This window comes from Pogoniulus pusillus, chromosome 3, assembly GCF_015220805.1.
Source record: "Pogoniulus pusillus isolate bPogPus1 chromosome 3, bPogPus1.pri, whole genome shotgun sequence".
Taxonomy (NCBI): domain Eukaryota; kingdom Metazoa; phylum Chordata; class Aves; order Piciformes; family Lybiidae; genus Pogoniulus; species Pogoniulus pusillus.
In genome coordinates this window covers 10,435,269-10,463,105 of record NC_087266.1, presented here as the reverse complement: position 1 = coordinate 10,463,105, position 27,837 = coordinate 10,435,269, and the positions used below count along the sequence as shown (strand labels likewise).

General features: G+C 41.7%; 1 protein-coding gene and 1 long non-coding RNA gene across 3 annotated transcripts in view; one reads left to right on the top strand and one right to left on the bottom strand.

Moving 5' to 3' along the window:
- The window catches only part of LOC135189496 (uncharacterized), a 39,905-nt gene extending 19,848 nt beyond the window's left edge, over positions 1-20,057 (top strand). Inside the window, exons 2-3 of one of the 2 annotated variants that reach the window (XR_010308107.1) lie at positions 10,752-10,823; positions 19,898-20,057. This is a non-coding gene — a long non-coding RNA (uncharacterized LOC135189496). Of the gene's footprint in view, positions 1-10,751; positions 10,824-16,984; positions 17,061-19,897 lie in introns of those variants that run through there. The other variant, XR_010308110.1, reaches the window with a different exon arrangement.
- The window catches only part of MTNR1B (melatonin receptor 1B), a 40,606-nt gene continuing 25,967 nt past the window's right edge, over positions 13,199-27,837 (bottom strand). The window contains exon 2 of the mRNA XM_064169939.1: positions 13,199-15,631. Within this exon, the coding sequence (XP_064026009.1) occupies positions 14,763-15,631 (869 nt within the window). The 3' untranslated portion in view covers positions 13,199-14,762. The remainder of the gene's footprint in view (positions 15,632-27,837) is intronic.

Below are 27,837 nucleotides of genomic sequence, written 5' to 3'. Positions count from 1 at the left end.
TGTCTACAACTACCTGAAGGGGCATTGTAGCCAGGTGGGGGGTGGCCTCTTCTCCCAGGCAACCAGCAATAGAACAAGGGGACACAGTCTCAAGTTGTGCCAGGGGAGGTATAGGTTGGATGTTAGGAAGAAGTTCTTCACAGAGAGAGTGATTGGCATTGGAATGGGCTGCCCAGGGAGGTGGTGGAGGCACCGTCCCTGGGGGTCTTCAAGAAAAGCCTGGCTGAGGCACTTAGTGCCATGGTGTAGTTGACTGGCTAGGGCTGGGTGCTAGGTTGGACTGGATGATCTTGGAGGTCTCTTTCCAACCTGGTTGATTCTATGATTCTATAATAGGCAAATGCCACAGGCCTGCATTCTCCAAATGTGATAATCACATGGGCCTAGCATTAGGGAAGGCCTGAGCTAAGCTTGTGGGGGCTTACACAACATGTTTACAAACAGGGGTCCTAACAGACCAGAGTTCATGGCACCAGACCTATTGTGCTCCTTTTATCCATTTAATGTGTTTACCTCTGGTTTGGGCAGAAAAACATGTCCAGGCAGGGCAAGGCATAAATAAGCCTATTTTCAGGCCTACAAGCCCTCCATGACAATGAGGGCATTTGAAAAAGGTCTCTTAGGCTTTAGTTTACTCATTCTTTCAAAATAAGCTAGTTTAACGCTTGAGGTACCAGAAGATAAAATCATAGAATCATAGAATCAACCAGGTTGGAAGAGACCTCCAAGATCATCCAGTCCAACCTAGCACCCAGCCCTAGCCAGTCAACTAGACCATGGCACTAAGTGCCTCATCCAGGCTTTTCTTGAACACCTCCAGGGACGGTGCCTCCACCTCCTCCCTGGGCAGCCCATTCCAATACCAATCACTCTCTCTGTGAAGAACTTCTTCCTAATATCCAGCCTATCCTCAGCCAAATCTAAAATATTTGTGCTTAAAGAGACAAGCATTATCCTTCCAGCAGCTAACATGTCTGAAGGGTCATAGGAAATGGTTCAGCCCTTACTGCTGTGAGCTCTCATGCAGCATAGAAGAAATACGAATATTAAGAACAATATTTTATCCCACTTTCCTAAACATCACAAGAATGTCTCTTGTTTCTTTTCCAAGTGCTTCACACTGCAGACTAAGAGATCCATCAACATCTGCAAAGGTAAGAGCATACATTAAGTATGAGGAGATTAAAAAAAATCCTTGCTTGACTGGTGTGCTAATTTGAGTCTAATTGGAATATTTTAATGAGAAAAATTAGAGGCTGTGAAAAGAAAATGATGGTGAGTCTACTTCACTCATAGGCTTGCTAAGATGTATAAAAACAAGAACACAGATAAGAGAGACTGTGTGTGTCTCTGTCAGAGTTTGTGTTTCTCCCTGGCCTTCTTCTGTGTAACTAATCCTTCTGCTTCTAACCCCCCTAGCCAGTCCTCCAAATTCACCTTGCATGTAAGGCATATTCTGGGATGAGATAGAGGGGCGGAGAGAAGGTAGAAAGGTGGATGAGAGCCCCTCCTGAGGACTCTGGTTTCTGGGAGGGCTGTTAGAATCATAGAATCATAGAATCAACCACACTGGAAGAGACCTCCGAGATCATCCAGTCCAACCTAGCACCCAGCCCTAGCCAGTCAACCAGACCATGGCACTAAGTGCCTCAGCCAGGCTTTTCTTGAAGACCTCCAGCGATGATGCCTCTACCACCTTCCTGGGCAGCCCATTCCAATGCTAAGCACTCTATCTGTGAAGAACTTCCTCCTAACATCCAGACTATATTTTCCCTGGCACAACTTGAGACTGTGTCCCCTTGTTCTATTGGTGGTTGCCTGGGAGAAGAGACCAACCCCACCTGGCTATAGCCTCCATTCAGGTAGTTATAGCCAGCAATGAGGTCCCCCCTGAGCCTCCTCTTCTTCAGGCTAAACACCCCCAGCTCCCTCAGCCTCTCCTCATAGGGTTTGTGTTCCAGGCCTTTCACCAGCCTTGTTGCCCTTCTCTGGACATGTTCCAGCACCTCAACATCTCTCTTGAATTGAGGAGCCCAGAACTGGACACAGTACTCAAGGTGTGGCTGTTGTGTTTCTTTATTACTTTTAACTTGTGTATTTCTGTCTATAGCTGTAAATATTGTAAATATCTGCTTGTCTATTGTGCTAAGCTGTGAATATAAAGCTTCGTGTCTTAATTTCCAGCCAGCTGAGTCTAGTCTCTAAGAGTGAACTGGTGTTTTCTTTTAAGAGATTTAAAAAGATACATTTTCCTTCATGTTTAAACACCACATGGCACGATGTATCCACATCACACTATGTGCAAACTGCTTAAATGCCTCAAACAAGTGAACCGTCAGCCGCTTGGAAACAAAGAATGTGTTGAATGGCTATGACCTAATGAGAGAAGATGACACTCAACCCTCCAAAAGCACACATGCTTCTTGTAATACAGGACTCCTCAAGAAATAAGCACTTGATTAATACAAAAAGCTCCATAAAATGTAAGGTACATATTGGTAATATTTATGATGTTATGGAGTTTCTTTAAATATAAAGGTGCTGTCGTATTTGGGGGAAGAATAAAAGGAATTTTGTTTTTTAAATTTATGACTACAGCTGTACTTTGGTATCTTGGGGTGGAGGGGGGGGAGAAGAAAAGATTATTTATGTATGCTTTTGATGAGAGATAAAATAGGGTAAAATGTCATTTGCGTTACAGAATTTTTCATCACTCTATCCCATTCCTGAGAGTGTAAATGATCATTTTATCCTAAATCTGGAAAAACAGAATTACAGGATGCAGTCAAAAATTTCAAGTGAGATTTTTGCATGCTATAGGACAAGTTGAAAAACAGGGGTCAGACCTTCCAACACAGGTAGTATGCATTGATTTATTAATTGTATCATCTAGAGTCATAGAATGCTCCCATTTCATTCTGATTGTTTTGGGCACTTGTGGTTTTACCAATGATTTGATGATAGGTGTTTTCTTTAGCATCCAATCTCATGACACAAATGTTAGTGACAGCAGTAGAACAGGAGGAAGTAAATATTGCTGACAGTCATTGAGGAATTCTGAGCTACTTAACTATTTTCCGAGCAACCTGGTTTGATATACCTCTGCTTGTCTCACAGTGGAGGGGGTGAGAAGTTCATAGGCACTCCACTGTATCTATATTTGTGGATGCTAAGGGAATAGAGGACATTTGCAGAAGCAAATTCTCATTACTCTGAGAAGCAGCAATTTGTTTTTTATTTACAGGAACTCACAGCAAATTTGTCCTCATAACCTTTCACTTGCATCTCTGCTCTCTAAGCCAGTGTGAGTTGTGGAGAGGCAAGTCTGTAGAGATCAATGAAAACAGTAAAGGCAGAAAATCTGCTTACCTAGGTTTTATTTTCAGTGAGCCATGTAAGACTTGTTATTCAGAGATTCCTGCTTCTCTAGAGTATTCAGTGTATGCAAGTAACGGCATCTGCAAAGTGTGTAGCATCTAAGAGGTTCCCGCACCGTGAGTTAAATTGGATGGTTGTAAAGACACCTTTTATGATTTTTATTCATGTCATGTCATGAATAAAAATCATGATACACTTAACCACTCTTTATTGTTAGTGAGAGTCTTCCTGGAAAGAATCTGGATAACACACTTGAATTAAGGAGTCTCTTCTGCATACTTTCAAAACCCATCCAAATGTCTTCCTGTGCAACCTGATCTAAGCAGACCTTTTTTCAGCAGAGAAGCTGGACTCCATGATCTCCAGATGTCTTTTCTAACCCCTACCTGTTTGTTGCATACTGGACTAAAGACAGAGAGTAGGGATCCTGGTTTGCATACACACTCTTTGCTGATTCCTGAACTTCAAATGCCTTTCATTAACAAGCTGTGGTGAAGACATTATTGTTTCTGATATGTTATTTAATTGTATTTTATTAGGGAGATCTGCATTCAAATTTCCTGCAAAATCCCTTCATAATTCCGGGTGTTGGAGCTTCTTCAAAAGAAAGGCAAAGAGATTCATTCTCTAGAGAGTGGCTGAGATAACTGGGATTGTTTGGCCTGGAGAAATGGTGAGTCAGGGGAGACCTTATTGCTTTCACCAACTACATGCAAGGAGGCTGTAGCAAGGTAAGGGTCAGATTCTTCTCCCAAGTGATAGGACAAAAGGCAATGACCTCAATTTGTGCCAGAGGAGGTTGGATATCACAAAACATACCTTCACCAAAAGGGTTGTTAAGCATGGGAACAGCCTGCCCAGGGAAGTGACTGAGTCACCACCCCTAGAGGTATTTAAAAGACATGTCCATGTGTGGCATGGTTTAGCGGTGCCAGGTTAATGTTGGACTCACTGATCTTAGAGACCTTTTTAACCTGAAGAATTCTGTAAATAAGAGCACATGAGAGAGAAGGGGCAAGGGGTGAAGTCCTTGTGGTAACAAAACTGTGGTCCTTTGGAGTGGAGGTGGCAGAACTAAATACATCAGCAGCACATAAAATTCTTCCAAACACGACCATTTTTGATTCATAGCTTTTACTTCAATCCATACTTTTTTATTATTGTTGCTGTTGTTTCATAGAAAATACAAGATGAGGGCAGAAGTTGTTCAACAAGCAAGTGTAAGCAATAGCTAGAGAATGAGATGAAGCATCAACTCCAGAAAAAAAACAAGATGAGGGCAGAAGTTGCTCAGCAAGCAAATGTAAGCAATAGCTAGAGAATGAGATGAAGCATCAACTCCAGAAAACAAGATGAGGGCAGAAGTTGCTCAGCAAGCAAATGTAAGCAATAGCTAGAGAATGAGATGAAGCATCAACTCCAGAAAAAAAACAAGATGAGGGCAGAAGTTGCTCAGCAAGCGAATGTAAGCAATAGCTAGAGAATGAGATGAAGCATCAACTCCAGAAAACAAGATGAGGGCAGAAGTTGTTCAACAAGCAAATGTAAGCAATAGCTAGAGAATGAGATGAAGCATCAACTCCAGAAAAAACGAGATGAGGGCAGAAGTTGTTCAACAAGCAAATGTAAGCAATAGCTAGAGAATGAGATGAAGCATCAACTCCAGAAAACAAGATGAGGGCAGAAGTTGTTCAACAAGCAAATGTAAGCAATAGCTAGAGAACGAGATGAAGCATCAACTCCAGAAAACAAGATGAGGGCAGAAGTTGTTCAACAAGCAAATGTAAGCAATAGCTAGAGAACAAGATGAAGCATCAACTCCAGAAAACAAGATGAGGGCAGAAGTTGTTCAACAAGCAAATGTAAGCAATAGCTAGAGAACGAGATGAAGCATCAACTAAAGAATCTGTATACTTTCCCCCCAAAGACATGGTAATTGAGGTCACCTAGTTCTTTCCATGTACTGCATTTGAAATATAGTCTCTATATATGAGAAGTAGTCTCAAGTTGTGCCGGGGGAAGTATAGGCTGGATGTTAGGAGGAAGTTCTTCCCAGAGAGAGTGATTTGCCATTGGAATGGACTGCCCAGGGAGGTGGTGGAGTCACTGTCCCTGGAGGTGTTCAAGCAAAGCCTGGATGAGGCACTTAGTGCCATGGTCTAGTTGACTGGCTAGGGCTGGGTGCTAGGTTGGCCTGGATGATCTTGGAGGTCTCTTCCAACCTGGTTGATTCTATGATTCTATGGCATTGTCATGTTGTTTGCATGGTTCTTTTTTAACTCTTCTCCACACAAAGAAAAAAAACCCATATGCATAAAGTTCTTTAATAAAGATTAGTTGAATGCCTTGTCAACTTATGATGTACACCAGAGAGCCATTGCAAGAGCTTTTTGCATTTTCAGGTAAAATCTGGGCATTGTAAGCAGTTGGCCCAAGAGATCATTCACTGTGGTAGCTTTTTGGTAGTTCACATCCATTAATTATATACATATCCTGAAATACTAAATATCTGTTTGAAATTTAGCAGCAGAATAGACTTTCACAGTGCTGCAGTGACATCCAATTTAAGATTAGTTCCACTTCAGAGCAAAAGGAAAAGAAGTCTTTGTATGCACTTTTTAAAATGATGTAATGTTGCTTAAAATGCCTATTTCCTGCTGTGATATCTTGTAAAGTGCTGGACTAAGACCCTTAGAGGAATTTAGCCCTATGAACAGAATAGGCATACTGATTTCCAATGACATAATAATTAAGGCATAACAAAAATGCTGCAGTTGATTGGAGACTAAATTAGGGCTTATGATTTGAAAAGCATCAGGGTGACTGGCTCTTAGCTTTATCATAGTATCACAGTATCATCGGGGTTGGAAGAGACCTCACAGATCATCAAGTCCAACCCTTTACCACAGAGCTCAAGGCCAGACCATGGCACCAAGTGCCACGTCCAATCCTGCCTTGAACAGCTCCAGGGATGGCGACGCCACCACCTCCCCAGGCAGCCTATTCCAGTGTCCAATGACTCTCTCAGTGAAGAACTTTCTCCTCACCTCGAGCCGAAATTTCCCCTGGCGCAGCCTGAGGCTGTGTCCTCTCATTCTGGTGCTGGCCACCTGAGAGAAGAGAGCAACCTCCTCCTGGCCACAACCACCCCTCAGGTAGTTGTAGACAGCAATAAGATCACCCCTGAGCCTCCTCTTCTCCTGGCTGTGACATGTGGGATTGGTGAATGTATTACAGTGTGAAAAATCCATGTTGTATTCCTTAAATTATATATACTGCATGTACTTCATATAATTATTTCTGGTTCCTTACCTTTTAAACAAACTGAATGACCAAGGACATAGGAAAAAAAAAAAAAAGATTTGTAACAGTTACTCTGCCTAATTTTTGACAAGGATACCTTAAGAAACACACAATTGCTTGATCTAGATTGATGCTGTGTGCTTTCAGTGAAGTTCTGTTTGAGAGTAATGAAAAGTGCAGGCTAAGATAGTAACAGCTCCAATGTCAAAAAGATCTTTTATAAGTCCCTAGGTGGATGCTGAAATACAAAAGCAGAAAAAACCAAAGCCTGATTTTTTTTAAAATTGATTGAAATTCATTCACAAAAAAAAATATTTCCTCTTCAACATGCTGTAGTATTTGATCAAAATGTCTTTGTGCAATATCTGTGAGGTCTCTTCCAACCTTGATGATACTGTGATACTGTGATCTCTTTGGGTCCCTTCCAACCCCTGACATCCTGTGATCCTGTGATTTCAAGCCAGACATACTCTTTATTTTAAAGTCTCTTATTGGTTGTCATTTGGTTGTCAGAGTTATTTTCCATTTTGATAGTAGCTGTTCAAAACTGTTCAGAAAAAATGCTGATATTGAAATCATGAGGCTGTGTTTTTTTCTTGGAAAAGCTTTTTTTGCCTTTTTTTGGGGGGCAGTTGTAGAGACTGCTTCAGGCTTTTCAGCCACTTAAGCAAATTGTTCTCCTTGAGGCTGCTAGGCTGCTCCTGACATTAAAATAAAGGAAGCAATAGAAGAAACTGGTACAAATGCAGTGAAAAGACAGAAAAAGAAATCCCTGGAAGTTTGCTGTAAGCAGAGGATGAGAAGAAGAGGCCAGTGACAGTATCTCCTAAGGAACATTTCACAGAATCACAGAATCAACCAAACTGGAAAAGACCTTCGAGATCATCAAGTCCAACCTATTACCCAATATCATCTAATCAAGTAAAAAAGCACCACATCCAGTCTTTTTAAAAACACTTCCAGGGGTGATCATAGAATCAACCAGGTTGGAAGAGACCTCTGAGATCACCAAGTCCAACCTAGCACCCAGCCCTAACCAGTCAACTATACCATGGCACTAAGTGCCTCAGCCAGGCTTTGCTTGAACACCTTCAGGGACAGTGACTCCACCACCTCCCTGGGCAGCCCATTCCAATGCCAATCACTCTCTCTGGCAAGAACTTCCTCCTAACATCCAGCCTAGACCTCCCCTGGCAAAACCTGAGACTGTGTCCCCTTGTTCTGTTGCTGGTTGCCTGGGAGAAGAGACCAACTCCCACCTGGCTATGACTTCCCTTCAGGTAATTTTACAGTATCACAGTATCACAGTATCACAGTATCACCAAGGTTGGAAGAGACCTCACAGATCATCAAGTCCAACCCTTTGCCACAGTGCCCAAGGCTAGACCATGGCACCAAGTGCCACATCCAACCTTGCCTTGAACTGCCCCAGGGATGACGACTCCACCACCTCCCCAGGCAGCCCATTCCAGTGTCCAATGACTCTCTCAGTGAAGAACTTTCTCCTCACCTCGAGCCGAAATTTCCCCTGGCGCAGCCTGAGGCTGTGTCCTCTTGTACTGGAGCTGGCCACCTGAGAGAAGAGAGCAACCTCCTCCTGGCCAGCACCAGCAATGAGGTCCCCCCTGAGCCTCCTCTTCTCCAGGCTAAACACCCCCAGCTCCCTCAGCCTCTCCTCATAGGGTTTGTGCTCCAGGCCCCTCACCAGCTTTGTTGCCCTTCTCTGGACATGTTCCAGCACCTCAACATCTCTCTTGAATTGAGGGGCCCAGAACTGGACACAGTACTCAAGGTGTGGTCTGACCAGTGTTGAGTACAGGGGCAGAATAACCTCCCTTGTCCTACTGGCCACACTGTTCCTGATCCAGGCCAGGATGCCATTGGCTCTCTTGGCCACCTGGGCACACTGCTGGCTCATCTTCAGCTTACTGTCTATCAGTACCCCCCGGTCCCTATCTTCCTGATGGCTCCACCACCTCCCGGGGCAGCCCACTCCAGTGGCCAATCACTCTTTCTGTGAACAATTTTTTTCCTGCCATCCAGCCTAAACTTCTCCTGGTGCAGCTAATTTGCATTAGCAATAGCTGTGGTCTTACCCTTCCATAAGCCATTCTGGAAATCAGCAGGCTTTCAGACTACTTCCCAGGCCTAGTACATTCCTGCACTGCTTTTGTGTTCACAGGAATTAGGCAAGCTCTGTTTTGTGGTCGAACTAAAAGGCATTGAAATACATCATTGTGGGGTCTCCCATATTTTACTCTTAGGTTATTGTGTGCAACCCCAGAGTCTCCTGGGGCCTTGTGAAAGTTGGGTATTGCAAAGTGTGTGTTTCTACAGTAGAGTATTGTTTGCTTTGGAGCAAGTCTGTGTAGTTTAATGCATTGGAGTTTTGCAAAGCTTTTTGGTTTTACTCTTCCCGAATGAAATGGTTACATTGACATTAAGGACACGCAAAAAGGTCATTTGCCACAAAGTTCCTCTAGGGAGCAATCTGAAATATGGTCACATGACTTGTTTACGTGTTTGTTTGTTTGATTTTCCTCAGGACAAAACCTCCAATCTTCATTAGTCTCTGATTTAAAAACACAGTTGGCTCCTACGGACCTCATTTACCACAGCCAATATCAGCCTGCATGGATTTATCTGATTTAATCACGTCTGTAGGTAAAGGGAATCTCAGTAAGTTTACAGAGAATCAAAATGAGTTGGTATATATTGCACACATAAAATTCAATTTTAAAAGTGCTCTTACTGTGGCCAGCTGTTCTTTATTCCACCCAAGAACAATTCTTTATAGAACAATTTCAAGGCTTTGTTTTGTAGCTGTAGAACTATTTGGAGTATTGCCTGCACAAGGATATGAGATGAACTTGTTCTGTGAATAAACACCAACAGTATTCCATAGAAGCTTCCCCAAGAATTAAAGTCCTCAGAACTGAACACCAAAGTTGCTAGAGTTACTAAATCAGAGAATCAACCAGGTTGGAAGAGACCTCCAAGATCATCCAGTCCAACCTAGCACCCAGTCCTGTCCAATGAACTAGACCATGGCACTAAGTGCTTCATCCAGTCTTTTCTTGAACACCTCCAGGGACAGTGACTCCACCACCTCCCTGGGCAGCCCATTCTAATGGCAAATCACTCTCTCTGTGAACTTCCTCTTAACATCCAGCCTGTCCCTCCCCTGGCACAACTTGAGACTGTGTTCCCTTGTTCTGTGACATTCTCACCTTTGTGACCAGGTTCAATGGGACACATTGGGTCACGTTCCTCTGCTTCAGCCTCCGACTCCAGTTAAACTCTGGGTATATGGGTTTTGACAATGTATCAACTGTGATCCTTACCCTAGAGTAAATTTATGCCACACAAATATTTATAAAAATATAGGTTTTAAATTTTTTTTTCAGTCATTTTGTTTCTCACTACAGCAGGATGTGTTACTAACAGGACAATGAACAGGAATCAGTTACATGTCCAACAGGTGACATACACAGTGGTCTCTTTGCATGCTCATTAGAACTCGAGGCAAAATATAGATTTATTATTATACAGCAGGTCTGCAAGAGTCAGTTTAAATAGTGACATATCAATATGGAATTGAAAATAAATTCTTCCAAGTTTTCCATTAAATCTCTAAATGCCTTTCAAATGCAAGAAATTGTCCATTAAATCTCTAAGTGCCTTTAAAATGCAAGAAATTGTCCAGGTGATCAAAATTATGTTATATACATAATAAGAAATATATACAAACTTCTATAGGTATTTATTCATTGGTAAATTCTCAGGCCTGTGCAGTGCTTAAAAAATCCAATTGGGAAATAAAAGTGATCGTTTTTATCGTAACATGTACTTAAAGGAAGAAGTGGAGAGGCAGAAGTGTATTTCTGCCCCTGAGAATGAGCCAGACAGAATTAGTCTATTCAGTCAATAATTTGCCATAAAAACTTCAATTTCACTCAAGTCAGCAGTAATAGGGCTGAGTCTTTAGTTTTGATTCTTTCTTGAGAGTGAAATTTTCACTTGCATGGTGAGACAGGATAAGACTAATGCATCGTTTCAATCTCATTTAGGTTTTGCTGTACCTCCACTTTCCTCTTAACTGAAACAGAATTTACAAGTGCTCTTCCTCCACCTATGTGAAGGTAAGCTTTTTTTTCCCCCCTCTAATCAGAGTTTTATTGTAAGAACAGTACTAAAATAGATCTATTTCTTTCAATGAACAGCAAATACAACACTTTTTAATCGAGATCATATGAATTGTTTGAGAACACTCCGCATTTTCTGCAAACAAACTTTGTCCCTGAGGCTGTAATTCTGCTTTCACTGGTTACTTTGTGCAGAACACAAAAGCTATCTGACTGTTTTCCTCTTTTTTTTTTTGGTCATAAAGTGCTGGTGTAAATACTGTTATTTAACAAAATATCTTCCCCCTCTACTCTGCCCTGGTGAGGCTGCATCTGGAATATTGTGTCCAGTTCTATGCCACTCAGTTCAAGAAGGACAGGGAACTGCTTGAGAGAGTCCAGTGCAGAGCCACAGAGGCGATGAAGGGAATGGAATGTCTTCCTTATGAGGAGAGTCTGAGGGAGCTGGGGCTCTTTAATTTGGAGAGGAGGAGACTGAGGGGTGACCTCATTCATGTTTATATATGTAAAGGGTGAGTGCCAAGAGGATGGAGCCAGGCTCTGCTCAGTGATGGCCAACGACAGGACAAGGGGCAATGGGTGGAAACTGAGGCATAGGGATTTCCATGTAGACATGAGAAAGGGTTTTATTATAGAGTGAGGGTGATGAAACACAGGAACAGGCTGCCCAGGGGTGTTGTGGAGTATCACAGTATCATCAGGGTTGGAAGAGACCTCACAGATCATCAAGTCCAACCCTTTACCACAGAGCTCAAGGCTAGACCATGGCACCAAGTGCCACCTCCAACCTTGCCTTGAACAGCTCCAGGGACGGTGACTCCACCACCTCCCTGGGCAGCCCATTCCAGTGTCCAATGACTCTCTCAGTGAAGAACTTTCTCCTCACCTCCAGCCTAAATCTCCCCTGGCGCAGCCTGAGGCTGTGTCCTCTCGTTCTGGCGCTGGCCACCTGAGAGAAGAGAGCAACCTCCTCCTGGCCACAACCACCCTTCAGGTAGAGTCTCCCTCTCTGGAGATATTCAATGCCTGGATGTGTTCCTTTGTGATCTGATATAGGTGATCCTGCTCTGGCAGTGGGGCTTGGACTAGATGACCTTTTGGGGTCCCTTCCAGCCTCCAATCGTCTATGATTCTGTGAAAACTGATCACCTCCTGAAAGATGCACAAATCTGTACAGAGCTGATAGGAACTTCATGACTACTTTTCCAAGTCATGTTGTAACTGTCTTGATGGTTATTTTTATTTTAAATTACATTTATATTTCCCCCTTCAAATGTAAATTGAGGAAAAGTTGATTTTGAATTATAGTAAGAGAAGAGAGAAAGTTAATTTAAGGCTTTTGATATAGGTAGTTTACTACATGGAAAAATAAAATATTGCTATGCAGAGGCATTTCACCATTCAAAAGTTGCACTTAATAGCCCAAATTAATATAAATTATATGTAATTCATTTTAAGGTAAATGTTTTGAATTTGATTTATTTCCCAGTGAACTCAAATACAGTCCTTTGCAGTAACGCAGAAGATAAAAACTGACTTTAACAAGCATGAGTTACTGCCTGTGCACCAGGGTTCAGTATCAGTGCCTGACATGCTAAACAGCTCCACTGGCTTTGCAGAAAACAGGCAGAGCAGGATTCCATTGGGGAAATGTTGTTGTAGTAAAATTCACACCTGATAATTTTGGAGATGAGATTTAAAGATAATACCAATCACATTGTGTAAGTTACTATGATGTTGTGGGGTGCAGCAGCACATATTGCAATCTGAACTGTGTGGTCACTGTGCTGGTTTAAGGCTCATTGGAATATTCTAATAAGAGAAATAAGATCATTGGTTGTACAAGAATAATAATGATACAATCTGTATTGTTCATTAGTTTGCTAAAAGGTGTAAAAAGCCATAGTATAAGCAATTCTGGCTTCTTTGCTCTGGGGCACTTCTCTCTTCACTTCTCTCTCTAATCTCTTCTACTAACTTTGGCTGACTAAATAACAAAGAATAATAGAATCAACCAGGTTGGAAGAGACCTCCAAGATCAGCCAGTCCAACCTAGCACCCAGCCCTGTCCAATCAACTAGACCATGGCACTAAGTGCCTCATCCAGTCTTTTCTTGAACACCTCCAGGGATGGTGAATTGAGTAGCCTAGAACTGGACACAGTACTCAAGATGTGGCCTGACCAGTGTTGAGTCCAGGGGAAGAATAAACTCCCTTGTCCTACTGGCCACACTGTTCCTGATACATGTGAGCATTGCTGGTTGTTTTCTATCTGGGAAAGAGAGGGTGCAATTGGTCCCATCTGGACTTTCTTTCTTTGGAGATGAAGTTTGGATTTCTGTATTATTTCTAATTTGTATAGGATTGTAAATACTTGCAAATATATTACATATATATATTTGTAAATTTAGTTTTACTGTAAATATAGCTTCATCTTATTTTAAATCCATCTAAGCTGGCCTGGTGAATTTCAACCCTTTGGGAGAAGTTCCCAACCCACTACAGTCACTGTAATGAAGTATTACCTGAAAAAGAAGAAATTCAGTTTGAAAAGAAAGTTGAAACCATTGATTTTTATTTTATGAGCTGTGCAAATGTGAACTGTAGGTACACTTCACAGGGACTGAGGCCACCTGTCCTTGCCTGAAATGTTTCTACATAAGGTGCTTGATTTCTGTTACAATCAACAAAGATGCAGTCAGTGAGCACTGCTGATCAGTTTTCCTGATCAGTAAGGATGCCTGTTTCAAGATAAAATTATGAATTTCCTGGAGCTCCATGAATGACAGTCAGAATGTAGAAAACAGATATCACATCTTTAGGCAACACAAATCCTCCTCTAGCTACCCAAAGTGAGATGTCTGAAATAGTAACTAAATCTCCTTCTAAAGTCGGTGAAAGGAAAACAGCACCTCCACAAAGCAACACATCTCATCCCTGCGTGTCTGTTTATCACCCCAGATGGAAGGAAACATAGGAAAAACACTGACATTTAGCTTAACACCAACAGTGGGTTTTGTTCAAGATTAGATGAAGATATGTGAGGCAAATGGTTCAGCTACTGTTATAGTCAAAAAGGCTTCTTTTGGTCTGCCACTGTTTGAGATGATGTAGGATATTGTGCCTAGCGTCCAGTCGCCACTGCAGGTTGTATGCTGCAATTTCCAGCCTGTTGCAACTTTCCAAGTTGTGCTAAAGTGGGTCAGGTGATATTGGATGTACATATTTAAGTATATAAGTTGAGCATAATGAAAATTCAATCCTCTCTAAAGGAAGAGTATTACATAAAGTGAATGAGTAATAAGAAATCCATTTGTGTTGGATTGTTTACCATAAAATTACCCACAGAAGATGACCATAGTAAATACACTGTATTCCCAATCATGAAAAACCTGTGTGGAAAGGTTCTAATGCTAATAATTGTTTTTACACAAATGTTCTTCTCTCTAATTTACATGTTTGATACAAAGATACTACCACTGTCACCAATACATGCACAGAAATGTGATTTTTGGCTTATTTGTGAAAACCAGACACGGGAGGCAGGGAAATGCCACCCTGCAGCCTTGATGAGCTGTGGTGCACATAGACAAGTGCCTTCACTACATCTTCTGAGAAACGAATCCTGATCTTGTCTAAAGAGTGCAAAACTCCCACTGAAGTGAACAAATGCCTCACTCATATACCTGGAAGCAGAATTCAGCTCTCAAAGCTAAACCAGCTTTCATTCACCTGCCGCTTTAACTCTGAAATGCATTTTCAGTTGATGTCTTGTATAAATCATTAAATTGAGAGCAATGTGCTTTATCAACAAGACAGTATTCCAGTTGCAAAGTGCTATCTGTGTATATATATAAAATGAAAACAAAAACAAAGGGAAGGAGCATTAGATCTATATTCTTGGGTTTCTCCGTGACAAACACTTGCATTGACTATTTACACGGTATCAGTTTTCATTTGGTCGTTGTTGTTTAAAGCAGGAGAAGGCTTGCTCTTCTGACCATCAGTTCCTCCTTTGGATGTGTCCTGGAAGAAAAGTCTTGGCATCCAGAGTGACATTAAAATTCGTTTGTATTCATTCCGAAAGTTCTGGTTAAGAAGTCCATATATTACTGCATTAAGGCAGCTGTTGAAGTAGGCCATGAAGTAGCTTACAATGAACAACCATTCGGGAACTTTTGGTGCCATTTCCATGGGATCTATGGCTACAGCCAGTCCAATGAAGTTGAGAGGTGCCCAGCAAAAGGCAAAAATCACAAATACCACAAACATGGTGAGGAAGTTTCTGAAGTCACTTGGCTTCAGTCTTGGCTTTGTCTCCGATTTGACTCGTCTTCTGACTTGAAGCACTAACCCCCAAATCCTAAGGTAGCAGAAGCTCACAATGGTAATGGGAACGATGAAGTGAATTACCACGACAGCTATGGTATAGTAGGAGCTTGCAGTCTGAACAAATGTGCACGAATAGATGCGTGGATCGTACTTTAAAGAGCCAACGAAAAAATTTGGCACAGTTGCCACTACTGTTAATACCCAGACTAAGGAGACATACAGCATTGTGTTCCAGCTGCTGTACACTTTGTCATAGGCAAAACTGTGACATATGTAGCAATATCGATTTATCGCAATGGCAGTGATGTTGAAAATAGAGCCGATTACGCTTAGTCCCATCACAAAGCCACTCACTTTACAGTGTATTTCACCCAGTGTCCATCCATTGTGGAAAATAGCTAAGAGCACCAGGGGATATGGATACAAGGCCACCACCAGATCAGCAAAAGCGAGGCTCACCACAAATGCATTACCTAGGGGAAAAGAAAACACATAGACGTAAGTCTTAAAGCAAGCATAGTTGTGAACAAGAAGAAAAACTGATATATTATTTTGGATGTCTGCAATGCTAAATTATTGATTATGTCAGCAAGCAGCAGGGATATAAGGCCAATAGGTCGGTATGGGAAATAGTTTTACAGTTCAGTGTAGAACACCACAGAAATCTCTTCAGGAATGCAATGTTTCAAACCTGTTGCTGACTGAATTATGCCTTCCTGTTGGTGACTGAATTATGCCTTCTTTCTCTTTTAATCTTTAATAAACACATCCATCACCAAAACACGTATGTGTTTGTTGATTTATTTCCTTGTGTCTGACTACACAGCTGGATTGAATGAGATGAAAGAGAAAGAAAGTCTAAATTGGGCCAGTTAGGCAAGTTGTTATGCCATTCTGACCTACCACTGTAATGCTAACAGGCTTAAGAGGTATTAAGGGGAAGTTTGTACAAAGATTAGGTCTGTAGGGTTGTCAAGTTTAGAAGGATGTGTTGTTCTGTGTGTATAGTCTATAATGTGAATGGCTTACCCATACTGCAATTGGATTGACTAAGTGCTGGTGGTGCACCGCCAGAGTAATGATTGTAACACCAATGTGGGTAGGTAATCGTTCTCCAAATCCAACTTTATTCCCGTGATGCAGTGATTTATATGCTAACTTGGAAGTGGTGTGCATAGCTAGCTTAGTTAAGATTGGTACATGTGGAAGGTACAGATTGGCTTAAGGTTGTGTGTGAGGTACAGATAGGTTAACTTAAACAACTTGTAGGGTCAGCCTCCTGCGGCCAGCAGATCCTGCCTCCTGCAGCTGCATGTGGGGGGCTGTTATTCACCACCTGGTTTCCTGCCTCTGGGATGGATCCAAGGACACTCTGCAGCATGGGGTTGCTCATTGTTTATCAATTCATGTCCTCTGTTAGCAAGAAATTCGTCCACAACTAAGGAGGAGTGAACTGCCTTTAGCATCCTCTGTAGAAAGGCATGTTTAAACTTAGAGGGTAAGAAATACATGAATGAAAGAGAAAGCATTCCATTTCATTGAAGGAGCCTTTTCTGATGATGATATTTAAACACATTTTGGTGATATTGTCTCTCTTTAAAGAGTGTCCTTTTCATCAGCTTGAAATTTCTGGATATCTGATGACACTTTAATAAATTAATGAGGTAGTAAATGATACTCCTGAAAATTGAAATGCAAAACAGTTCTGTAGGAACTTCACAGGAGACACAAAATAGAGGTATTAACTTTAGATGCTTGGCATTTAGGTAGCATAAAACACATTTCTGGTTGGCACACTTGTTCTTTTTTCTTAAAATCCTTCACAGCATGAACAGATGTGCAAAAGACCCAAGCAGCTCTTAAAATTGTGTGTGGAATATAACTGGCCTTTGAAAAGAACAGGTAGGTGCTCAGTTCTACAAATCTTCAGCTTTCTAATCCTCATCTAGGAAAGCAGTTCTCCATTTAATTTTAAGTACAGAAATAATGGCATGGATGAGGATATTATTAGATGGGAGCCATAAAACTAACAACCAGGTAGGATTAACTCCTCAAAAAAATGTCAGAAGTCCACCTGTATACTGTTTGTTCCATCTGCTCTGCATCTGTAGCTTGCTTAACCTAAATTGAGGAATGGAGAGCTCTCTTTCCTTCATACAGTTTAGAGGAAGACCACACTCTTGAGAATTTGCACAGCAGCTAGTGATTCTAGCAGAAAGCAGGATTGCCCATCTGTAGCTACAGAAATATGGCTCTTATACACGGTGGTGTACAGCTTGCTTTGGATGGTTCCTTGTTACACCTTTAGCAGCCTGCTTCACACCCTCTTTATACTTTAAAAGCCACATTAAGTGCTTTCTTAGGTAGAGATCATAGAGTTGGTGGTAGTGGGTGTAATGCCATTCCATGCTATTTGTCTCAGAAGCTGGAAGCACTGTGCTCCATACTCTGTACTGTATTGTACTTAATAGCACTGCGTTGGTGTTTCTGCCCTCCCAGCACACACTCACTTCTTGCCTTGCAGTCTGTTTGCACATGTTGTCGGCCCTGCACCAGGAGGTGTTCCCTGCTGGCTTTATATGTGCTTTATTGAATGCAATGCAGTAATGTTGTGCTGCTGTGAAAAAGGTCAACAGAGCTTTCAGGTGCAAAACCAAATAAAGTACTTCTTCTGTCCTACTCAGAATTGCTAAGGTGGTGGGAAAATGTCCCCCATTTGAAGCTTTATATTTCAAGAATGAAGTAAACTCCAACTGGAGTTAATCCAGAGCAAAACAATTGTCTGCTGGTTTTATGATCTGTGAGAGACTATTGAACGAACAGGAAGACAACTGAGGGGGTGTCATGGTAGGCCTAAATAGGTCAAAAGAGGCATGAACATGTCCTGGCTTGCCCAGACATGCTTCCCTGCTCCCCTTCCTTCTGTGCTGAGGGAAGAAGCTGTGGGAAAGGAAAATAAAAGCCCTGGCTTCACCTAATGTGGTCAAGCTTGGAAAAGTGCCATTCTGGTTGGCTATGTCCAAAGGCCCATTAGTCTTGGGCTGCATGGATAAAAAGGATGAGCAGCTAACACAACAGACTACTGCTGCCATTGCTACTTCTGCCTCAACATGCTCTTTGTGCTACTGCCTCATTGCATCCTGCCTGCTCCTCTGCAAGTCTTCTGCTGAATCTGGACTCAAGAGGAACCAGGTCAGAGACTATGCTAGACCCCCCCCAGCTTCCTGAGAAAATAGCCTGGGAAATCTCCAAAGCCTCTTAGCAAATCTTTATCAAAATTCTTCACGTTCTTAAGTGAATCTGAATACCTTTTATCTTATCAGCAGAAAGGAGCCTCTCAAGTCTCCTGATGGGCAAGAGGTATAATTAAAACTAAGAAACTCTTTCCAGTTTTAATGTTTGTATTTGCTAGTTTCCTTTACGTGTTCTAGTTTGCTTGTTCCCTGTGTGTGCAAGTATCCAAACCGTGCATTTCAAACACTGTAAATAAGTTTTCTGGTGAGATTGAATGTTAATAAACAGTTTTCACAGTTATTAACCATATTTGCCTGGATATAAAAATTAGTATCAATTGTTGATTTTGCATAATTCACAACGGGGGGGGGGGGGGGGGGGGGGGCAGGATAAGTGAAGCAGAAAGGATTTAATCCATTCCAGTAACTGTGGTGAACACAAACAAGCTTCGATCACAAGAAAGCTTCAAATGAGACACTGAGAATAACATTTTAAAGGCAAGACACACTGAAACATCTTGCTTTGAGTCTGCCATTGGAGGTTTAATAAAAAGTTGAATAAACACTTGTCAGTACTGGCATACATACAGCTGATCCCTGTTTTGAGTGCACAAAGGATGATACGACTTTGAATGCTTCTTCTAGCTATAAGATAACCATGATAAAAGGCAGGACTAAAAAAAGAATAGGAGTGTCTTTATAAGGATGTATTTGCATCATGGCAACAAGAATTTCTCTTACATTTTTTTATGACTCAGTCTGGCATTAGAAGGTAGAAAAGTCAGGAGAAAGAAAGGTAAAAAATACCTTTTTCTAGTGTAGAATGCCTCTTGAGGAAAGATAAGAGTTTAGTTGAGGATGTATGCTAAGATTAATATGAGCTCTAGGGTCTGCCAGTTTCAACTCGTATCTAAAATGTAATGGTCTGTCAAAGTCCAGTGAGAATTCAGCTATTTGGATCATATGTGGAACTTTACTGTAAATTACATTTGGCAAGAGAATGTAAATACTTTGTGTGTAATTTAGGACTTCTTGAGTATGTCCATCTGCAATGGATAAGGACAGTTAGCGATGAACTTGTCAAAACCATAATACACCAATTTACAACACAGGGTGTGTATCTATAAGGGCTTCAAATAATGTATCACTTTTATGGCTGTTTACAGGGTCAGGTATTCACACTGTGCACTGCAAAGTTTTTTATTTCTATGTGGCTGACTGTGGAGTGAAGTATTAGTATTATATTACTACAATGAATAATCTGCAATAGCAGAGAGAAACTTTCTGATATCATAGAATATAACTAAGGTCCTGGAGATCTTCTAAGTGCTTGGAGAAAGTAAATGTTCCTTGATATACCTAAGACAGCATTTGGAGTGGCTACAATTACATTCATAAGATAACCAAAAAGGGTAAATTTTTGCTCTCTGTACCAAAATAGAAACAACAAAATGGTAATTTCATTATCATTACTTTCATAATTTTCCTCATGTACTTTGTTTCTAGATTTCAGTTTCACCAAACAGAAGATTCTGTTCGTTTATATCAAGCACATCTGGTGTGAAAAGATCCCTTAATTACAAGGAGCAACACTTAAGAAGTCAAATGTCTAACCAGAGCCTCAGAAAAACACACATCTGTGTTGTTTCCAACACTGACAGTCGAATGCAGGAAAAAAGTAAGTAAGTTCTCGTATTGACTTTGGGTATAAGAGAAGCAGATTGATATTTCACGGGGCTTTATTGCATATTGATTTTGTTTCCCTAATTAACAAGAAAAAGGGAAGTTTCGTGGCCTTTTGTAATGCTGGTATGACTTGATACTGGAGCAATTTAACCACAGAACCAACTTTTTGATGAGGTCAAAAGGGCTAAGCATCTGCCTTCTGAAAAGACAATTGACTTCTAATGTCTTTTCAAAAAAAAAGAGAAGTACAATCATCAAGTGCTTTTAAAACAAGGTTTTTTTCTTCTTTCTTTGGTCTCAAACTCACTAAAATTATTAATTATATATCCTGGTGGTTACTATTTTTATTGGGTGATATTTTGTTTGCTACACATCTGTTTTACAAGTGGTTACACACTGCATACAGACAGCTCGGTTTGCCCCTGACTACAGTCATGTTTGTCTTCTTCTGCATCCATTACTTGCCTTATTTACCACAAAAATACCTAGCTTCAAGACAGGAAAATTGTTTCCACAAAGCCTATTGTGCAGACTGTTGCATTTTTCTCTGTCTTCTCCTCTCCTACTGTGAATTTGGGTTGCTGAGTAACAAGAGATTTAAGGAGTAATGAATATCACTGTATTGGGTGAACAAATATCATGTATTGGCTTTTTTTCTTTTCTTTTTTTTAATACCAAGGACTGACTCAGGACAGTTATAACAACCCCAAGCAGTGCTACAGGCTGGGGACAGAGTGGCTGCAGAGCAGCCAGGAAGAAAGGGAGCTGGGGGTACTGGTAGATAAGAGGCTGAAGATGAGCCAGCAGTGTGCACAGGCAGCCAAGAGAGCCAATGGCATCCTGGTCTGGATCAGGAACAGTGTGGCCAGCAGGACAAGGGAGGTTATTCTTCCCCTGTACTCAGCACTGGTCAGGCCACACCTTGAGTCCTGTGTCCAGTTCTGGGCCCCTCAATTCAAGAGAGATGTTGAGGTGCTGGAACATGTCCAGAGAAGGGCAACAAAGCTGGTGAGGGGCCTGGAACACAAACCCTATGAGGAGAGGCTGAGGGAGCTGGGGTTGTTTAGCCTGGAGAAGAGGAGGCTCAGGGGTGACCTCATTGCTGTCTACAACTACCTGAAGGGAGATTGTAGCCAGGTGGGGTTGGTCTCTTCTCCAAGGCAACCAGCAATAGAACAAGGGGACACAGTCTCAAGTTGTGCTGGGGTAGGTCTAGGCTGGATGTTAGGAGGAAGTTGTTGGCAGAGAGAGTGATTGGCATTGGAATGGGCTGCCCAGGGAGGTGGTGGAGTCACCATCCCTGGAGGTCTTCAAGAAGAGACTGGCTGAGGCACTTAGTGCCATGGTCTAGTTGACTGGCTAGGGCTGGGTGCTAGGTTGGCCTGGATGACCTTGGAGGTCTCTTCCAACCTGGTTTATTCTATGATTCTAACCCTAAGGAAAATTCAGTGTTATTCTTGCAGATTTATTACTTCTTTGTATCTTCAGTCAGGATAAAATGGGGATGTTTAGGCTTATGGCTTAAAAACTCTTTTAACTAGCAGTACTATTTATAATTAGATACTCTCTTACAGTGTCTGAGAATGGTAATAACTAGAGGTTTTCTATGATACCACTCTGACAACTACCTGTAGATACTCATCTGTACTAAGGGAAGGGGAGCAAGATCTAGACTTTAATGAAGTAAATAACAGTCATATCATTCTATAAAATTAAGTAAATATTTTTCTGGAGCATTCACAGTCAAAGACATGCTCAAGAAGAAGTTGGCCTGACACATTGTCTGTCTATACATACTGGGTATTCTTCTATTGCTAGCTGACTCTTTGACTCCCATTTTCATGCCCCTTTCAGACACCTGCAGTCCCTGTACTCAAGGGAGGCTTCCAAGAGCTTTCTTAGTTGTGGTTGATGTGGAAAGATGGGATCTGGGCTCAGTTTCTAGATAGTCTTACAGTCAAAGACACAACATATTATTTCAGGTATGCATGGTGTCATATCTAAGTTACTTTTATATAAGCACTAAGCATGCAGAAGGCTTTGTTGCTCCAGCTTTTCAAGTATCCACAAAATACACAAGGTAAGTTAGTATTTTAATTAGCCATAAAAGAAACAAACAAAAAAAGGCAGTATTACAGTCTCAATAATAACTCCAAATTCTTACAGGTGATGCAGCTTGCATGGAAAATCCTCAGCTGCAACACCACCTGTCTCTAATGAAAGTAGCCTTGATCCTGATACTGGCTTGCATGTGGAAGTTACTGGTGGCTTGCATTTTTTGTTTCTGACTACCAGTAATTGTGTAAACAAAAGGTCATTGTTATAGTTCTAATATTAACATTATATTCATTATATTAGTGTAAATTATCTGCCTTTTTAGGCCTCTTTAATGACTCTTGAAGTTAATGGGAGAATTGCCATAGACTTAAAGGAGACATTAATCAGATACAAGAAAATAAAGGTCTTTCCTTAAAAAGAATGGGAAATACTCAAAGCATTTGGTCCATATAACAAGAGCAAGAACAATGAGAAAAAAACCCAACTCATCTGAACTGTATTTGAAGGTAAAAGAACAAAATTCAGAGCCTAAACCTCTTTCATAGAAACATAGAACCATTTCAGTTGGAAAATACCTTTAATATCACTGAGTCCAACCACTATCTACCCACCAAGACTGGTGCTAAATCAAGTCCCATAGTTCCTAAAACATTTAAAACAGCAGTTAAAACAGGTTCGTATCAACTAAGAGTAAGCCGGTACAGAACTGACTTCACATGGCTGTATCTCCACTCCTGCTTGTACAAGAATAGATCCAAGACTCAAACTATGGGCCAATCTGCTCAGCAAAACAATTTAGGCAGCAAATTATTCGAAGTGCCAGCCTGAGTGAGAACCTGATCAAGGTTATGTGTGTTTTTCCACCTCAGAGTTCAAGGTTTTGGCAAAACAGATGCTTTGATGAAACCATGTAGCTGGTCCTACTTCTGGAGCTCCTTCATTATACACCCAAGGATACTTGCTACCTGTACAGGTGATTATCTTTCTCAGTCATTGGTAGCTTTGGCATATGCCATGGAATAACATATAACACAACAAAAGATTACCATTTCAGACACAGGACTTTTTCTGAACTTCCAGGTGGTGCCTTTTAAATGGAAGCCCTGACCACCTTATTAATGGTTCTTGCTGATGCCAGTAACACCTACATTTCTGACCTATCATATTTCCCTCTGTTCTTCAGTTCCTATCATTCTTTCAGTTTGTTTCAGGCTTTGTTGTGGGAGTTCTTCTTAAGGTTTGCTGTTGAATGCAGAAAGAAATACATGACTCAGAACTGGTTAAGTGGCACCAGGTAGGCAGGCAGAACTAAGGACTTGGGTAGGTTTCTGTTTCTCTTTACAGAGCAGCTCAGCAAACATGGCTCAGGTGGTTTGCAAGCAGATGTTAGCTGCACCTGGAGAAATGTGGATGCTGCTTAATTTCTCACTACTACTTTTCATCTCCAGTTTTGACATTTCAATAGATTTTTTTTTTTAACAGTATTTAAGCTCTCATAGTTCTTCAGGGGTTTTGTTTAAACAGGTAATTTAAAATTCTATTTAAAATCACCTGTATCAATGCTGTGCTTTTCTCATGATCCATAAAAAAGAACAAAAAAACCCTATTTGCCTAATTCAGATGAAACCCATTGTGCTGGTTGGAGGCTAACTGGAATATTTTAGTGAAAAGAAAACAACAATGAAATCTGTATCATTCACTGGTTTGCTGAGAGGGATCAAAAGCCAAAATGTCAACAATTTGTCCCATTCCTGTCTGGGACACTGAGACTATTTGCTTCCTCCTTACTCCACTGCAGTATCTCTCCACTAAATTTGGTTAACACATAACAATGTAAACTTAGCTGGGTGTTTTGTTTGGAGAGTAGAGAAAGAGGGGGCAGCTTTGAGCCCTTCTTGGCAGCATGATTTGTCCAGAAGGGAGCTTGGATTTCTGTATTATTTCTATTTTGTACATAATTGTAAATACTTGTAAATGTATTGTGTATATATATTGTGTATATCTCCTACGAGGAGAGGCTGAGGGAGCTGGGATTGTTTAGCCTGGAGAAGAGGAGGCTCAGGGGTGACCTTATTGCTGTCTACAACTACCTGAGGGGTGGTTGTGGCCAGAGGGAGCAGCACCAGAACAAGAGGACACAGCCTAAGGCTGCGCCAGGGGAGATTTAGGCTGGAGGTGAGGAGAAAGTTCTTCACTGAGAGAGTCATTGGACACTGGAATGGGCTGCCCGGGGAGGTGGTGGAGTCGCCGTCCCTGGGGCTGTTCAAGGCAGGATTGGACGTGGCACTTGGTGCCATGGTCTAGCCTTGAGCTCTGTGGTAAAGGGTTGGACTTGATGATCTGTGAGGTCTCTTCCAACCCTGATGATACTGTGATACTGTGATATGCTTGTAAATTTTGCTTTGCTGTAATATAGCTTCATCTTACTTCCAAGCCACCTGAGCTAGTCTAGTAAATTCCAGTTGTGTGTGTGTGTGTGTGTGTGTGAAGTTCCTAAGCCATCACACCCATTTACATCAGCAGAAAGTCACCAGACGTGGACACCTGCAGTAGGTAGAATTAAGTGTTTCACACATTGACACTGGAATTCCCTGTTACACTACAAGTCAAGACCTAGGGCAATCTTTGACTTACCAAGACGTGTTAATCTAGTCTGTTGGTCAGTAATGTGTTACTAACAGAAGATTTAACATAATGATCCAAACAAGTGCCAGATGGGCCTTTGCTTTCTTAGAACATGTCAGTTTAAAACTGGTGATACACTCCTTTATAGTCATGTTTCATGGTTTCAGATATCAGTGGGATATACTGCAGGCTTTGATGGAATGGAAAGGGGCAAACAATGTGTTTTCACTAGAAATGCAGTATTTTGGAGACTAAAAAAAACATAATATAGCCATGAATCAAGTCTTTGATCTGCGGAATATCTGTGTTATTTCTTTGTAAGAAACATGTTCTATGACACTATAATTATCCCATTATATGCATACAGAAAATGCTTTACCATCACTGTGAGTGGAATCACAGAATCATTCAGGTTGGAAAAGGATAAGAACTTTAAGATCATAGAGTTCAACCACTAAGATGGCACTGCCAAGTCTACCATTAAACCATGCCACTCAGCACCACATCTACGTGTCTTTTAAACACCTTTAGGGATGTTAACTCAACTGCTTCCCTGGGTAGCCTTGATTGACTTCCAGTGCTTGACAACCCTTTTGGTGAAGAATTTTTTCCTAATGTACCTGCTAAACCTCCCCTGGTACAATTTTAGGCCATTTCCTCTTGTCTTATTACTTGTTGCTTGGGAGAAGAGACTGAACCCCATCTCACTACAACCTCCTTCTAGATTTAATTCATCCAGCACCACTCTTTGGGTTCAGTCACCTAGCTAATGTTTAACTCATCAAAGTGTGTGCCTGACCAAGACATGAACAGCTGGCTTTTCCAGGAGGATGCTGTGGGAAATGGTGTCAAATGCTTTACTAAGGTCTAGGTAGACATCTGCAGTCTTTCCCTCATGCAGTAAGCGGACCACCTTGTCATAGATGATCAGGTTAGTCAAGCAGGGCCTGCCTTTCTTAAACCCATGCTGACTGGCCATGATGACCTTGTTGTCCTGTATGTGCTGCATAATGGCACTTGGTGTCATCTGGTTTACAAACTTCCCAAGCATCTGTGGTTTCCTGTAGTTTCCTTCCAGCCCTTTTTGAAGATGGACATCACATTTGCTGACCTCCAGCCAACTGGAACCTCCCTGGTTAGCCAGGGCTGCTGGTGAATGATGGAAAGTGGCTTGCTGAGCACTTCCACCAGCTCTTTCAGTACCTCAGTATGTTTGAATGGATCCCATTCAGCTTCATGTACCTGTGCAGGTTCAAGTGGTGTAGCAAGTCACTAACCACTTCCCCTTGGACCATGGGGGCTTCATTCTGCTCCCTGTCATCCAGCTCAAGGGGCTGAGCACTCAAAGAACAACTGGTCTTACTACTAAAGACCAAGGCAAAGAGGCTTTTTCCTCATCCTTTCATCCTTGTCACTATGTTTTCCACCACATTCAGTGAAGGATGAAGATTCTCCTTAGCTCTTCTGTTTATAAAAGCATTTGTTATTGTCTTCTACAGCAGTGAGCAGATTAATTTGTAGCCGGGCTTAGGTCCTTGTCATTTTCTTCCTGCATAACATCATGACACCCCTGTAGTCTTCCTAGGTCATAAACTCTGTTTTCCTTCCTGAGTTCCAGTCAAATTTCTCTGTTCAGCCAAGCTGATCTTCCTTGCTGACTTGTCTTCCAGCACACAGAGAGAGCCTCTTCCTGCACCATGAAGATTTTCTTAATGAAAAATGTCCTGCCTTCCTGTACTCCTTTGCTCTTCAGGACTGCATTAGATGCAGAAGAGAAGGGAAGTATTTACCATGGCAGCTACCTTTTATCGTGCAGCTACCCAGAAAAAATAAACCCTGAAAGTCAGATGCCTGTGTTTTCACAGGAAACAAAAAGCCTGAAATACAGAATGATAGGGTTTAAATCTTAGTCATCCACTGCTTGGATGACAATACTGTGCTGCTGTATATAATGGGAAAAGAACTTCTGTCTTTAAGAGGAAACAATACAAACACCCCTGTATGGGATAGTTTAGTGGAGAATGCTTTGTACACTCATTTTTTTCTGTTGTGCTGCAATGTAGAGAATGCAGGATCGACAGGGCCAGAAGCATTGCATGTAAAAAACGAGTCTGTGATTGTGGCTTAGTGATTTGCAAACAGAGGTGTTCTTGGCCCTGCGTCTGCAACTGTGAGTTGGTGCTGGAAGCTATGTTTGCAGGAGATGCATTGTAGGCTTATAAGCTGCAGCGCTCAGCTGTCCACACAGTCTTGCTGCAAAGAGGCACTTAAGTTGCACTGTTGATTAGTGATGCACTTAAGTTGCACTGTTGATTAGTGATGCACGATGGGCGTGTTTGGCAGCTAGGTATGGATATTACCTAGGGAACAGAGCCTCTGTCATTTCTGCATGCTCAGGCTGCTCCTTCTCCCTGTGGTTAAACATGGGAGCACTGGTACTTGCTGTGAGTTTGCCACCATGAGTCTCATAATAGACTGCAGGTGTAAAAAAGATATAGAATTCTAGTCCTGTGCTGTTAAAAGCTTATTAAAGGCTTGAGATATGTAACCCTTAGCTGTGTAGTTTTGCTTGCCTGTGGCTTCCCCTGGTGCACGCAGGGGCAGTGGCGACTCTCTATTGCCACCTAGCGCACCGGCCACGACAGACAGCAAATCACACGCAGCAGGGTAGAAGGCAAAAGGAAAGTGGTTGGCTCTTCCAGAGCAAAGCCTGAGAGTTCATCACATAGGATGTTTCTGGAGTCTTAAATACTTTTCTGAGCTTCTGATACTTTCTTACATTGCAGGAGATTTCCCGGTAGTTGGTGTTTCAGGTTAAAAAAAAGGGGAAGAAGAAGAGGTAAATCAGGCTCTTCTGGAGAATTCACTATCACCTAGTGGTTAGGACACTTCCATGGCAGAAGACCCTTTCTTTGAAAAAGGACTTGAGCCTATGTCTCCCATAGTCCCAAGAGAGTGCCCTACTCACCAGCCCTGCTGTTCTTCTGGGGTTAGCCTGCTTGTCTCTTTCTAGGTTACGTTCAAGTATTTCACCCTAGAATCAGAACACACAGGTTATCACTTCCATTGTAGAGTGC